Source organism: Sprattus sprattus (genome assembly GCF_963457725.1).
Source record: "Sprattus sprattus genome assembly, chromosome: 4".
Classification (NCBI taxonomy): Eukaryota; Metazoa; Chordata; class Actinopteri; order Clupeiformes; family Clupeidae; genus Sprattus; species Sprattus sprattus.
Window position 1 is genome coordinate 15,242,649 of NC_137923.1, and position 15,313 is coordinate 15,257,961.

A 15,313-nucleotide genomic window follows, 5' to 3' on the forward strand; every position below is an offset into this window, starting at 1 on the left:
CAAGGTAATAATACAATCCCCCAACAACCCATGGCCAACCCACTGCAATCAGTTATTCGATATGTTCTATGCTTTACCTGCCACACCATCATTTGCGCATAATGCTTGAGACATGAGCTTTAATAAGAATGAATTTTATGTGGTGTGTGTGTGCGCCACAGCTGCACCAACCTCAGTCAGCTCATGCTACCCTCTTTCATTCAGAGACACCCTCTTCACTAGGGGCAGTGTTATGAAAACTGCCCTAGCCAAATTCACTGTACATGCCCAGAGAGGAGCTGACAAACTCTTCTCTGGACGAGGGCCAGAGTGGGCTGCTATCTGAATGGCATGCAAACTTGTGATAACTTGTGCTAACTCGTGCTGTGAAGAGCTGGGAAATGATTCAGCATGCTCCGTCAGCACTGCAGAGGCTCACATTAGCATTGTGCAGTGCACACAGCGGTGGAATCTGCCAAGTAATGTCATCTGAGAACTGCTACACTGCGATTGGCTCAGGAACTGCCCGTGTGGAACATTGCAAGGGTACTATAATATGCATAGAATTAATTTCTACACTTTGTAAGACAGCCATTGACCTTCACAGCAAAGAAGTCTTCTTTTGAATTGCATAACCTGTACAAATGACACACACACACACACACAAACACATACGCCATATGCAATATGCAGAGTCATTCTCAAGACCTGTGCTGTTTTGTTGTCAGGCCATGAACATTGTGACATCGGTGCTACTGCTCTATGCTAAAGAGGAGGAGGCCTTCTGGCTACTGGTGGCTTTATGTGAGAGGATGCTGCCAGACTACTACAACACGAGAGTCGTAGGTGCGTGTGTCTGTGTTGATGTTTCTTGCAACAAGCTCTGATTGATCAGAGTGTATGTAAGTCTCTGTGCACATATGTTTGTTTTGTGTCTCCACTCACCTTGACTTCCTTGGCTCCAGTGGTGTTTTTTAAGGAGCTGTTTGTGTGTCTGTGTGCGTGTGCGTTTGTGTGTGTGCTCAGGTATTAATAACTTTTGTCACTTCAATCAACCAAAACACTGGTTGATTAGTTGCTAGTTGTGGAGTTGGATTCTAGTGGGTTTTTGAGTCTGTGTGTGTGTGTGTGTGTGTGTGTATATGTGTGTGTATATGTGTCTGAGTGCTGCCTAACCTGCACCTCTATTCCTCCCTAACCACAGGTGCTCTGGTTGACCAGGGTGTGTTTGAGGAGCTGGCGCGGGAGTACGTGCCCCAGCTGTACGACTGCATGCAGGACCTGGGTGTGATCTCCACCATCTCGCTCTCCTGGTTCCTCACACTCTTCCTCAGCGTCATGCCCTTCGAGAGCGCCGTGGTGGTTGTGGACTGCTTCTTCTACGAGGGCATCAAGGTCATCTTCCAGCTGGCGCTCTCCGTGCTGGACGCCAATATCCTCAAGCTACTGGGCTGCAAGGACGATGGGGAGGCCATGACGGTGCTGGGCAGGTGAGGGCTCATGGGAAGGGTCCCTAGAGGAACTTGTGTGCCATCATAGACAGCAAAATGTCGGAATAGCTTAGTACTCTGTGTATGGAGATATGAGACAGGAATGCAGTAAAAGCTAATGTGATACAACAACTGAGACTTTGTAGACGTTACGTGTGTGTATTGATTTATAATGTATACTTTATAATTGTGTATGTGTGTGTCTCAGGTATCTGGACAGTGTAACCAATAAGGACAGCACTTTGCCACCCATCCCTCATCTGCACTCCCTCCTCACGGATGATGGAGAGCCTCACCCAGAAGTGGACATCTTCAAACTGGTCCGCAGGTCCTATGAGGTGTGTTTGCGTGTGCGTGTGTGCGTGTGCGTGTGTGTGTGTGTGTGTGTGCGTGTGCGTGTGCGTGTGCGTGTGCGTGTGCGTGTGCGTGTGTGCGTGTGCACATTAAGGGCTGTATGTAAAAAAAGTTTTCTTTGGTCCTTTGCAGAAGTTTGGCTCCATCAGAGCAGACGTGATCGAGCAGATGCGATTTAAACAGAGGCTGCGGGTCATTCAGACCATCGAGGACACGACCAAGCGTAACGTGGTAAAGTTCCATTATGCTCTTCACTCTATTCAACATAATAGTCCTAACTATTACTTTAATTGAGCAATGACTCTTGAAGGTTCATTAGTGAAAATTAATTTGTTCCTTTCAAAGTCCACAATGTAACACAAGGTAGCCCTTATGATGGAAATTTTGATATCCCACGGAACTGTGTTCAGGCTAGATCATGAGATCCTTGGTGATCCCGACCCGCAGGGCTATTTATTTATTCTGTCGTCCGTCTATTATTTGATTTGAAGAAATGCACTGTTTATGCACTCTCATATCTCTCCATGTAATCCACGTCTGCCCACGTCTGCCCAGGTAAGGACCATTGTGACTGAGACGGCCTTCAGCATCGATGAGCTGGAGGAGCTCTATGTGCTCTTCAAGGTAGGTTTCCATCGCAGCTCACTTTGACAGTCATTCACACTCTGACTCATTTCAACTGTCTCCGTTCTTATTAAATAAAATACAGACATTAAGATTTGTACACACACATACACATGCGCGCACACACACACACACACACACACACACACACACACACACACACACACATATACACACATATACACACATATACACGTGCACGGACACACACACACTTGCACACACACTCAATCATTCGGTATTATCCTCTGGTCTTCTCTTAATATCTATATTGCAATGCGGTATTTCCCTAGTTAGGGACTTAAATGTATTTTGTTGATCAGCCTTGTGTCTCTATGCATGTAGTCATCGTATATCAAAACAGACAGACTATACTTTCATCAAGCAAATGTCAGTAGGCCTGCAAGTTTCCCTCCACCCTGTCTCCAGGGCAACCACGCTGTAATTGGCCATTAGCCTACGCATGGCTGTGCTATGATACGAGCAGGAGAGTAGCGCCCCTCCAGTCCCCTGGCCCACATCAGGCTGATTACACGCTCAGGCAGGCGGTGAGATGATGGCTGATGCCGTGGCTCCATGCTGGTCCATTAGCGCCTGATGCTTGAAGTCGTCGCCCACTCAGACCCGGTGCAGAGCGGGCTGTGTTTTACCCAGATATGTTGTGCTGCACCGCTCGAACACTGGCACCACAGGGCTCCATGTGTCTTATTAGATTGGGTGGGCCGTGTGTGGTGCTATTGCAGCACGCACGGGAAGCTTCTATGCACAGGCACATATATATATCAGGTGTCATGAGCTTAATAAAGGGATGCAGAAGTACTTAAAGTCAACATCTCTAATAACTGAAATAAATTGTCCTCTTGTATTCTCTCTCCTTCTTTCTCTCCTTTCCTTCTGTGGCTCCTCTTGTTTCCCTCCTCTCCTTTTCCCCCCTTTCCAACCCCCTCTCTTTCTCTGCTGTATGACATTACCTCTTCTTTGTGTTAATTCTGTATACTTTGGTCCCTCTCCTGTCATCTTTTATCCACCAATCTCCTTTCATCCCCCATTCTTCTCCTCTTCTCTTCCTTCCTTTGCACCTATTTGTCCTTTTCTTTTCTTCTCTCTGCTTTCCATCCCACCGTTCCTCTTCCTGCTCCTCCTCCTCCAGACAGAACACCTGACCAGCTGCTACTGGGGTGGCACCAGTAACCCCACGGCGAGCCACGACCCCAGCCTGCCCTACCTGGAGCAGTACCGCATCGACTTGGAGCAGTTCAAGGGCCTGTTCGCCCTGCTCTTCCCCTGGGCGTGCGGCACCCACTCAGAGGTGCTGGCCCTGCGCTTCTTCCGCTTCCTGGACCACAACGCCGACACGCTCATCAACTTCCGCGAGTTCATCAGCGGCCTGAGTGAGTGGCCAGCAGACCTCAGTTGACAGGCTCCACACACACACTCTCACACACACACACACACACACACACACACACACTAGATGTAAAATTGCATGAAAAAATTATTTATCATGAAAATAATAGTCAGCATAGATGTACATCACCCCATGAATAACAAATGGATTGGAAGTTTATTTAGGAGGATCTTAAATAGGGACCAGAATTGTGTGACATGAATATTCACTTTTTGGCACAGACACCCGTATGTGTGTGTGTGGGGGAGGGGTGTCTGTGTGTGTGTGTGTTTGGGGGCGGGTGTGTGTGTGTGTGTGGGGTGTGTGTGTGTGTGTGTGTGTGTGAGTGTGCGTGTACTCAATGCTAGTTTTATTGGTACATGAGTGTCCCTCTGTGTGAGGATAGATGACTGCCTGTCAAATCTCCACTTTGGCTGGTTAATGGTGCCTCTCTGCTTGTGTGTTTGTTTGAATGTGTGGAGGAGGGCCATAAAGCAGTGACAGAGCAAAGTGCCCCAGCAGGATGAATGCAGCGTGTGAATTTAAATCTGCTTTATGGCCCACCCCTGCTGTAAAATAGGGGTTGACTGATGCCTTACGGTGCTGTAAACATGAGTCGCCTCCTGAGACTTACCTGAGTGTGTGCCCTGTGCTTGCAGGTGTGCTCTGCCACGGAGACCTTACTGACAAACTCAAGCTGCTCTACAAGATGCACGTCCTGCCCGGTAAGGTGTTGGTGTGTTTGTGTGGGGTGGGGGGGTCTGGGTCTGGTTGTGTGTATGACAAATTTTAACTGGAAGCACTTCGGTCATCAGAGACCAAGAAAGACAAGGTGGGAAGAGGGGACTGTGCCTTTCTTTCACACTGCACTGTTTGTGGAGGGATAACAGAAGGAAGAGAGGGAGTTATTTATTTATTTGCCATGCCTCAAACACAGAAAAAAAACAATGAGAAAGGGAAGGACAGGCTATCCTCTCTCTCTCTCTCTCTCTCTCTCTCTCTCTCTCTCTCTCTCTCTCTCTTCCTCACTTGGTTGGTTAAATAGAGCAGCGGCTCGTCTCCGCACTCCTTCTCCAGATATCCGATGTCAGCAGCTTCACTTCTCTGTTCTTTAGACTGCACAGAGGAATTGGATTCAGAACGCTTTGTCCCAAGTGATGCTTATACGATTTGATACTGTTGGTGTGCGTGTGCGTGTGTGTGTTTCTATGTGTATATGTTTGTGCATTCATGCACACCTCTGTGTCTCTCTGAACCTATTCACACCCATCATTCCTATGTTACCCCTTTGGCTCCATTAAGCCAATGGAGGATGAAGGTGAAGATAATTTGTTTAGACATGCCAATGATGTGCTAATGTTAGTGTATGTTTGCAAAGTCTCACCATTTGCATAGTCAGACACACGTATGAGAACCATGTGAAGTTCTTGCACCTAATGTTTAGCATTCAGTGTCAAAGTACTATGCACACCGAGTAAGAGCACCAACAGCCCCACTGTGTGCAGAACATTATTACAGTGTGACGGATGACGTCAAAGACTTTATAGAGCCTTTATAAAGGAAGAAGCTTCTATCCGTTTACATGTTTACACATGCTTTAGGCGCCCTCTTAGGGCAGTGGAAGAAACACAAATGGGCTCATGATATAGAATGGTTTAGACTTACCTGAAAGGTCTTTGTCACTTTTGTAAAAGCAATTAAGTCAACCTGCCTCCTTTCAGTGGAAATATGTTGTGATCTGATCTACATCATGATATTTATATATATATATGTCTATTTTTTTCCAGTGTGTGTAAAGTTATTCTGACTGTAAACTTCTCTCTCTCCCTCTTTCTGTGTCTCTCTGTATCCTCAGAGATTGTGTTGACACATGAGCAGGAAGAGCCTGATTCAGCGTTCGAAGCCACACAGTACTTCTTCGAGGACATCACCCCAGAGACATCACATGGTGGGTTGCTATAGCAACAGAGGAATAGGCCAGGCCAGAGGGTGGAAGTGTTTGTTCAGCGGCACACGTCAGTCTGTTGCGGCTTTTGGCAACATCGCTAATCTGCCATGCGTCTGGGCTTCCTTCGCCACGTTGACATGCTGTTGTCAAATGCACATATCACAGCCACAATGTTGATCAAGCACTTCCTGCAGTGTGACCTTTGCCCTTTCACCTCCAGGCCTTGACCCCAAATGCAAGAATGAAAAGGATGACGGCTTTGTGAGGGTGACCTTCAAAACTGACAAAGGTAGGCACACCTACGCATACTCAAAAATAGAAATAACACCTGGAACCACATCAAATACTCACTGCTTAAATCATCTAACTACATTTCTTACTTACATTTATGGGTAATCAATTCTTCACAGACACAATAAACAGATACAATACATGCTCCTTCACTCACCAAAACCCTTGCATGCAGTCACAAAGAAAATATGTACAATCCTGTTAATGTGTGGATACTTCATGTGCAGACGATGAAGAGAATGCTCACCTATCTCTCTGCATGCCTCATTGGTCAGGTGGTGAGAACTATATTGACTGTGTTATATTGTTTTATGCACTATGACTACAACTAGTATATACTGTATATACCTAAGTAGTCTGGCTTTTTCTACACAAAAAGTTAATTAAGTGTTGGAAACTGGAAACTGTGCCTTTTTCAGCGCTGCACCAAGGCATATGGGAATTTTTCCCATCTAAAATTTCACACAGAGGCTTTCAAATAAAATAATCTGATCGACAAAATCTTGACAACAATTCATATTTAATGAACTCTTTTAGTGGAGAAATGACTTATTATGATTATATAATTCTTTAAAATGTTTTCCCATTTTCCAATTTGTGGTCAGCAATACCATATACACTACACTACTATAGGCTACACATAGACTACACCAATCCACATGAAACTTGGTTTGCTTGCAGCCCCACATGGCTGATATGGAATATAAGGTTTGTGTCCCTAGATGGGCGTATCCCTTTGTAGTAGTGAGCCCTGAAGTGGGGTAGGCTCAAAGCACTTTTTGGGCAATAACTTGACAACCATTTCGCCACAAACTATGGCATTTGTATGGTAAGTTGGCCTCTTGCAGGTGTATGACCCTAGCTCATTCCAACTCATTTGTGGAGTAGCGCCACCTAGTGAATAATGTGCAATGCAATGCAAATCTAGTGCTTTACTAGCCACTATCTTGTGACTTAAATGTTCAAAAGTCTCTGCATCACTACCACACTCCTTGGGCAAAGTGGTCTAGAGCTAATCTGATCCAGTGGCATTGTTAGGTCCGATCACTTGGGGCTATAGCCCTGAATGTTTTAAGCCAACCCCTTAGTACTTTCGCCCTGAAAGCGGAGGTATTCTAGCAAAACAACAGACAGACAGTTCAACAAAGTGGAACTTCACTTGCAGCGTTTTGAAGGAAAGGGGAGTTATCAAGTGCTGCACAGTGCACACAAAGTTGGACAACACACAGCCAGAAGAAAAGCTCTGGTTTCAAAATATATTAAGCCTTCTTGGCTTTTTCAAGAAGAAAACTCAAGGTAAATAGTTTAGCATGGGCATTACACAATGTATCGAATTATGTTGATGCCACAAAAACGTTTACTGACTTGACTTTATACCCAAGCTAGATATAACTCACACCAATAGCTACCTGTCAAGTGAAAGTCTCTCTTTCGCTCCCTGTCTCTCTCTCTCTCTCTCTCTTTCTGTTCAATTACGTTCAAATAGACATGTTTTATTGACATGGCTATAGCAGTATTGCCAAAGCACAAAGCACACTCAAAGCACATACACATATGCTATCTAAGGATAAAAAAGAAAAGAAAATGGTTTTGTCATGCAAGTAATCTAGGTAGATGTAGGTAGATATATTTCCCCAACCTACCAATGTCGATCTCCCTTTAAAATAGCCCCAGGCAAACTTGACTAAGCCCCTGATCTTTTCAATAGCTAGAAATTATATGTACTGCTTTAAATGTATGTTTTGCACCACATGTGAGTTCCTTGAATTGAAGGGGGTGTTTGCTTTGGTAAAAATATGACAAACCAGCCTAGATTAGTTAAAACTGGAAGAACATAAAAGGACATGTATAGGACATTACAGATGGAAAGGTGGAAGGAACCAAACTGAGTGTACTGGCTGACTTGAACACTGCGTTCACTGAGACCTGCGCTGGAAAACAACAGCAATTCAGCTAGTCTTGTACTTCCCATTCTTCATTGCTCATCTGGGACAAATTAAGAGTATTAATGTGAACTGGAACATCTTCTAAATGACAAACAAGACAAGTCTATGCCTGTGAATATTGTTTGGGATGTCAGGGGAAGTGTGGAGAAAACTGAGCTGTCAAGGGAGACCATCCCCAGTGTGAGTCTGTCTTTTTTTTTTAAAATGAAGTAGCAGATTGGCAGACTCTTTAGTGAGAGTTTTAGTTGCCCTGAGGCAGATGGAGTTGTGTGATACTCTACTTTTTGGGAGAGTTATTTCATTGCCTCCGGGCTGTACTGAGTAAAATATTTAATATTTCTCCTACCCCATCTCTGCCTGTCAGTTTCTCTTTCTCTCCAAATGAACTATCCCAAAGCCCCATACAAAGGCATAAGAAAGAGAGGCAAAATGTCGACATGGTGGCCTGGATTATGAAAAGGATCATCTTATTTGGAGAGACGTGACTGAGCTTCAGACCATTAATAAAACAGGAAAACTGATTTTGTACTGCTGATGGGGATTGGTTTGATTTATATACAGTATATCTTTTTAATGTTTCAGAATACATTCTGTATTTCTCTCACATTCCTCTTTGTCTCTCTTTGTGATGCAGTGAAGAAAATGCACACTCCAGACTACAGAAACTACCTGCGCCTGTGGAACAAGGAGGCCAAGACGAAGCTGGAGAATATGAAGAACCTGCCCAAACTGAACCAGGTACAGCTGTAGTGCTGTAATGCTGCTCCTGGGCAGCCCTGTTATAGAGCATGTCCATAAAGTCTCATGATTTAAAGGATTTCACAAGAAGAAGAAATTATGTTGTTGAACCAATAAGGACCAGGTGCCACTATCTAATGTCCTTTAACAAAGGAGAAAGGTGGTGTTTATGAGTATCCCTGTGTCTTTCTGTATTGTCTCTCTCCCTCCTCAGTCTTTATCTTGCTGCCACATACTGACTTTTCCTCTCTCTCTTGTCCTCCCTCAATCAGGCCCAGTTCATTGAGCTGTGTAAGACTTTGTACAGCCTGTTCAGTGAGGACCCTAACGAGCAGGAGCTGTACCACGCCACGGCCACAGTCACCAGCCTGCTGCTGGAGATGGGTGAGGTGGGCAAGCTCTTCTGTAGCCCCTCCAGCAAATATGAGGACGAAGAAGAAGAGGACGACGATGAAGACGAGGAAGAGGAAGCGATGCAAGGCAAGACCAGCGGCCATCGAGTAAAGCTGACGAGTCGCCATCTGCAGAGGAGGGGCCAGGGTGACTCGCTAAACTCCAGCACGGAGGAGAACCAGCCCAAGCCCAGCGGTGGAGAACAGCAGCAGCCTCTGCCCTGCACCACCACCATGGAGGACATTAAGCTGGACGAGTCATCCCTTAAAGAGACGGGCACGTCCTCGACCATGTTCATCTCCGACGACGAGACCAAAGACGACACATCCATGTCCTCCTACTCAGTGCTGAGCGCTGGTTCCCACGAGCTAGACGAGAAGCTTCACTGCGAGGACATCGCCGACGACGCCGTCCTGGTGCGCAGCAACGGACTCCATGGCAGAGCCGGGCCTCATGGTGGCACTGTGCCTCACAGCGTAGCTGGGTCTCGTGTTCCAGGTGGGCCCCATGGCGAAGGTGGCATGCCTCACAGTACCAGCATTGATAAGGACTGGGCCATTACCTTCGAGCAGTTCCTGGCCTCCGTGCTGACCGAGCAGGCTCTGGTGCTCTACTTTGAGAAGCCTGTGGACATAATAGCACGCATCACCAACGCCAAGAACGTGCGTAAGGTCCGCAGCACGCACTCGTCCATTAGTGATTATGAGCTCTCGCTCTCAGGGTAGGTGACATCAGACAAGATGCCACCCTAAGGCCCCCTTCCCAACTCGCCTCCAAGCCCAACTCACGAGACTGAAAGAAAAAAACTAAAAACTCACTTGATCTGTCTGTCTGTCTTTAAATAGAACATCTCATCCACATTTCCACAGCAAGGGGTAGACACCCATATTATCAATCTGTGTCATGATGCTATTGGAACTGAGACACTTTATACATTGGTGTATTTTACCCTGACATTGTTGCAATCATGTATCACTTCGGCTCTCTGATGCACACTAACAAATGATGATCACGATCAGGATATTATGCGTCATCTGGACCATGGTGCTGGATATACATCATATATAATGGACTCCTGAGACTGGGTCTCAACCAGGTCAACAGTGTCATCATGTGATAGAACTAGCCCCACCTCAGAAAAGGACTGAGCTATGAGCTGTGCTGAACTCCGAGAACCTCAAGAGAACCTGTAAGAAACCCAAAGGAAACTTTGCTTTAGTCACTGAACTAAGTAAAGCTGAATCGTAAAGGATCTGACCTGCAGTGAGTTGCCAAAGACAGAGACACAGCGGCTCTCTTGGGAATTTATTGTCCTAGATGGAAAGGGTGGTCTGCTAGCTTCTGTATGTCACACAAGGTGGTTCTGGGAGCTCACTGCTCAGTCACTTTGTACAGATATCATGTGGTACAGTAGCTTTGTGACCTAGCCGGCTCAGCATCTGTCTGTCGGCTTCTTACTTCCTCACCGTCCTACTACTCTTTCCTTCACTCTTACTAACGCACTCATATCCTGTTCTTCTATCTCTCTCTTCCAGTAACACTCGTACTCTCTCTCTCACACACACACACACACACACACACACACACACACACACACACACAAACATTTGTTCTCTTATTCACACACACACACACACACACACACACACACACACACAATCTCTCTGTCTCTGTCTCTCTCTCTCTCGCTCTAAGCACCTGCACTTTCTGTCCTGAAATCCCATATAAAAATACACTCTTGTATAGAGGGCATCCATGTAGTAAGCACTTGCCTTTCAATGGTTATGAGTGGTTATCGCTAGACAAACCTTCTTTGCCATGCAGATGATGTTGATGTGTACACAACAACAAGACCGTGACCTGACTGTTTGCATCGAGTGTAGGCTGAGAGTTTCAAATCCGCTCACAGTCAAAGTTCAAAAGTCTGGTCTTGGCTTTAAAAGGATGTTGGCCAAACAGGAGCAAGCTCCTTTTCATTATCAGTAAAGTAACTGTCTGATCTGATGCTCTATACAAGTTAGAAGGAGAGCTGGTTTTGAACAGAAAAGGTTTACAGGTTGCCATTTTAATTTAATTTTACAGTTTTGTAACCATTATGGCATATTGCATGTTTATTCATTGTCTCAAGCTGGTCTTTTTTATATTTGAAACATTGTTTTACTGTTTTTATGCTGTTCTATGCTGCTGTTTTTATTTGGTTTTAACTGTGAATGATTTAAAATGTCCTGTACATTGTTTTGACCACTCCAAATTAATTAAATTGTAGAGTAAATTATGCTACATACACTAACTGTCTGATGACTTATCATTTGTGTAACCATTAGTACACCCACTATGAGCAATATCTGAAGGAATGAATTGATGGACAAATTAATGAATACATTGATGGATGTCTGGTTTGGGCATGTGAGAGGGATGACCACAAGATGGCAGCAGCCTTTTTTTTCAAAATTAGAATAGATAGTGATATGTCGTTTTGGCTCTGCATTTGTCAATCAAAAGTGCACAACTCAGCTTTCAACAAAATAAACAAATATAACAACGATGTACAGCTAGTCCTATAATGTAAGAAACAAAAAAGCTTTTGCCAACTATATCGCCAAAAGACATTTTGTAAGCTTTGTGATGTTTGTAAGAATGTTGCATGCCCTTTTTCTATTAGTGCTACTTTAAGAGGTATGTCACTGCAGATCTAGAGGCGGTACCAATTTCTGACAAAAAAAAAAACCTCGCTCTGCGTCACTAGAACAGTACTCCATGTCACTCCGGTCCATCTACCAATGACAACTTATGCTGACAAAACATGTTTTAGACTCTAGAATCTAGAGAGTATGGTTGCCAAGAGAGTGAGTGTCATGTCCCCTTCCACAATCAGCGCATGAGCACTGACGGGCACAAAGCTTTTGCCGCGACTTCCCCACCCATTAACCAAATCTTTTTCTTCCTCAGCATTACACACACACACACCTGATCATGGTGTCATTATCTTGATGTATGGGGGTGTGAGACAGAGCAACCAATCCCAATAGGCCTACTAGATGGGGTGGGGGAGGAGGGACTATCTTTCATTCACTAACCCCTGCTGCACAGTACTTCTGCTCAGTGTCTAATTACACTGGCTTATCTGTCTGTAATCCCTTTTATAGTTAGTACAGCTTTTTAATGATTACACAGACATTTAATACAATAGCTTTTTATGCTCAACGAGACTGAACCATCCAGAAAGGAGCTCTTGTGGATATCTTTAATGTAGACTTCAGCCTGCGCTGCCTTGGTCCAGTTATTACACAACAGGATGTTTAATCCTGAGGTAGAACAACTCACTGTGTTCTGAATGCTCTATACTAGTATCAAAGTTCACCGTGATGCTTCACACTGGTCTATGCAGTCTGTTCACCTTAGTGATTTCCTGCCGCTAAACAATTATTGAACTGACAAATAGAGTGACTCAGTAATAGTGAGTTGTTGTATTTGGTTGCCTATGAAGCCTATGAAGCTGAACTGGAACCATTTCTCAGGGCCTGTCTGCTGCGTGTCGTTCAATCATGCCTTGCTTTTGTGTATGGGCTATATTACACAAATTATGTTCATTTTGTAAGGAATGTCTGGTATGTTGACACAGAGTAAGATTTTATCCTTCATTTCTCTCACTTTTTACTTGAGGACAGACATCCCTGAGAGGAAGAGGCATGTCCATATTTAGATTTAAAAAAAGGCTAGAGCATAAGAGGATGTATGATTATGAAGAATAGCACCTGGTTTTCACTATTGATTTGGGAGGAATGATTTATTCATCGATTCTTCAGAAAGTTCTAGACTGAACTGCATTTTGCAGGTTTATCCCTAAAGGATATTTCACCCAGAACTTTTCTAGGTTAGTCAAGGCTTCTGTGTGCTTTTTTATCCCTCTTCTATGCTTGGTATTCCCTCCATCACTGTGCTTTGGGATGTGAGGCAACTCTGTTATCAGCGAGAGTGACGTCAGGAGCACTCCCCTTCACCGCACCGCGACTTTGGCCCTATCTCAGTCGGAGACGTTGACTCTCAGGTCACACCACTGGGCTCCTGTGAGGTCAATACCAGCAATCAGCCAGAAATGTGCTGAGGCAAACTGGATGTCCGAAACAACCACATTGCGACCATTATGTCGTAATGTGTCATTAATGTTGCCATCCTCCTAACGGGCCTGCCGGCTTGCGTGGTGAAACCACTTCAGATGATCCAGAACCTCGGCGGCGTGTCTGGTGTTCAACCAACCAAAGAGGGCACATGTCACCCCGCTACTCATTGAGCTCCACTGGCTGCCGGTAGCTGCTCGCATTAAGTTCAAGTCACTTATGCTTGCCTACAGAGTGCTTGCTGGTTCTGCTCCCACCTACCTAAATGCTCTTGTAAGGGCAAATGTTACACCAAGGACGCTGCACTCATCTAGTGAGCGTCGTCTGGCACTGCCGCCTGTGCAAGCACGGCAATCCAGACTATTCTCATTTGTAGTTCCACGTTGGTGGAACTAACTGCCTAGCACTAACAGAGCAGGAGCGTCCTTCTCTACCTTCAAGAAGCTCTTGAAGACCCAACTCTCAGAGAGTATCTCCCTTCCTAACTGGCACCTTGGCGTAACTTGCACTTAAGCAGTGACAGTCCCGCACTTCTCATTCTTTCAATGTTGTTTTGTATTTCTTAAAAAAAAAGTAGTATTTATTGTTCGACCAGGTTTTATTGCTCTTAGCTTGACTGTTCTCTCCCTTGTACGTTGCTTTGGGCAAAAGCATCTGCTAAATGACTAAATGTAAATGTATATGTAAATGCCATCCTTCTTGCAGTCTCTCTCTATGACGTCAAGTAGAAAAAAAAACTTACGAGTGGGTGAATCTGCCAAGTGATGCTGAGTGGGATGGCCTTGCACTGTTTGCAGTGTGTATACCCCCAATGACACGGTACAGTTTGAAAACACGAGAGCCAAAAGATAGTATGTTCCCTTGTCTGATGAGGTACATCAGTAGGGTTGTCTGTGAAGTGAGCATACTTGCTCATTGTCTTCCGAAAACAACAAGTACACTTTGTGCTGCACAGAATCAGCTGAGGGCCAAACTTTCTAAATATCTTGTTGCTTCTACAGCCACTAGTCCTGGGCCTTCAATCTTTTGACATTTACACATGCAAATAATTCACAATCACAGTCATATTTCCCAATAGAGAATTCATCAGTGTTGGCCGAGAGCCTGGACAGGCCCCTGTCCTTCTGGTTGAACCTTGAAATAAGATTCCTTTTCCTTATGGGCTTGTTTCTCGATCAAGGCTATTAATTAAAAACACTCTCCTGTTTGGTCAGCATAACTTGTAAAAATGATTGACATTGAACATCATTTGATGCCCATAATTAAACCAACATGATCTTTTACAGAATTACAGCCTTCACTGATTTGTTTGCTCAGAAGAACCTGATCTGCTGGCCTTTCAGAGTGCAGTAGCTGTGTCTTTCGTTAACTTGTTTGTTTGAACGTGAGGTTCGGGTAGAGGGAGGTGGACATTGCCTCTCAGTGAGTGTGTGGACTTTGATTCGCTGCTGATCTCTCACAGAGAAACGCCTCTGAAACGGGGTGTCGTAAAAGATTGGGAAAAAAAACATCAGCTGGTAATGATATATAAAGAAAAGAAAAGTGTGCATTCTTCCTCAACTCTCCAGGCAGTCTTCAGGAGATTAAACTCCAGGCCTGTGCCATTCCACCATTACAACACACTCTCAGGACTCCCAGTGGATTCATAATGTAAGTACCATTAATATATTATCTGATGTATTTTTTCTCAATTAAATTAATTAAGCAACATAATCATGGAATCAATTTAGGAGACTGATTTGGGGAACTACACAGATTTCCATTTATTTTATATAGTTTTTTGGCAATCAGACAACATTTATTTCAGTCTCACACCTTGAACAGTTGAGGTCTGCAGTGAAACTGTGCTTATCTAGGAGAAAAAATGAATGGAGAGATCCCCATGTCTGTTGACATGTCCCTCTGTCTTCCCTCTGTTTAACTGGGCATCTCTTTCTCCTGCTCTTTTTCTCTGCTACTCTCTTTTTATGGTAACAAATACAGAAAAAGAGCAGTGAGTCCCAGTGCAGTGGGGAGATCTGAGACTCATTTTAAGTGCTATGGCA

At 44.6% G+C, this 15,313-nt stretch overlaps 1 protein-coding gene across 1 annotated transcript in view; it reads left to right on the plus strand.

Moving 5' to 3' along the window:
* The window catches only part of tbc1d9 (TBC1 domain family, member 9 (with GRAM domain)), a gene marked incomplete at both ends in the record, with an annotated part of 28,792 nt that extends 18,917 nt beyond the window's left edge, over positions 1–9,875 (plus strand). The window contains 11 exons of the mRNA XM_080836696.1: positions 708–825; positions 1,184–1,469; positions 1,678–1,807; positions 1,956–2,054; positions 2,379–2,447; positions 3,598–3,838; positions 4,494–4,559; positions 5,690–5,782; positions 6,003–6,071; positions 8,654–8,757; positions 9,030–9,875. Of these exons, the coding sequence (XP_080692822.1) occupies positions 708–825; positions 1,184–1,469; positions 1,678–1,807; positions 1,956–2,054; positions 2,379–2,447; positions 3,598–3,838; positions 4,494–4,559; positions 5,690–5,782; positions 6,003–6,071; positions 8,654–8,757; positions 9,030–9,875 (2,121 nt within the window). The remainder of the gene's footprint in view (positions 1–707; positions 826–1,183; positions 1,470–1,677; positions 1,808–1,955; positions 2,055–2,378; positions 2,448–3,597; positions 3,839–4,493; positions 4,560–5,689; positions 5,783–6,002; positions 6,072–8,653; positions 8,758–9,029) is intronic.
* Positions 9,876–15,313: the final 5,438 nt, after the last annotated feature.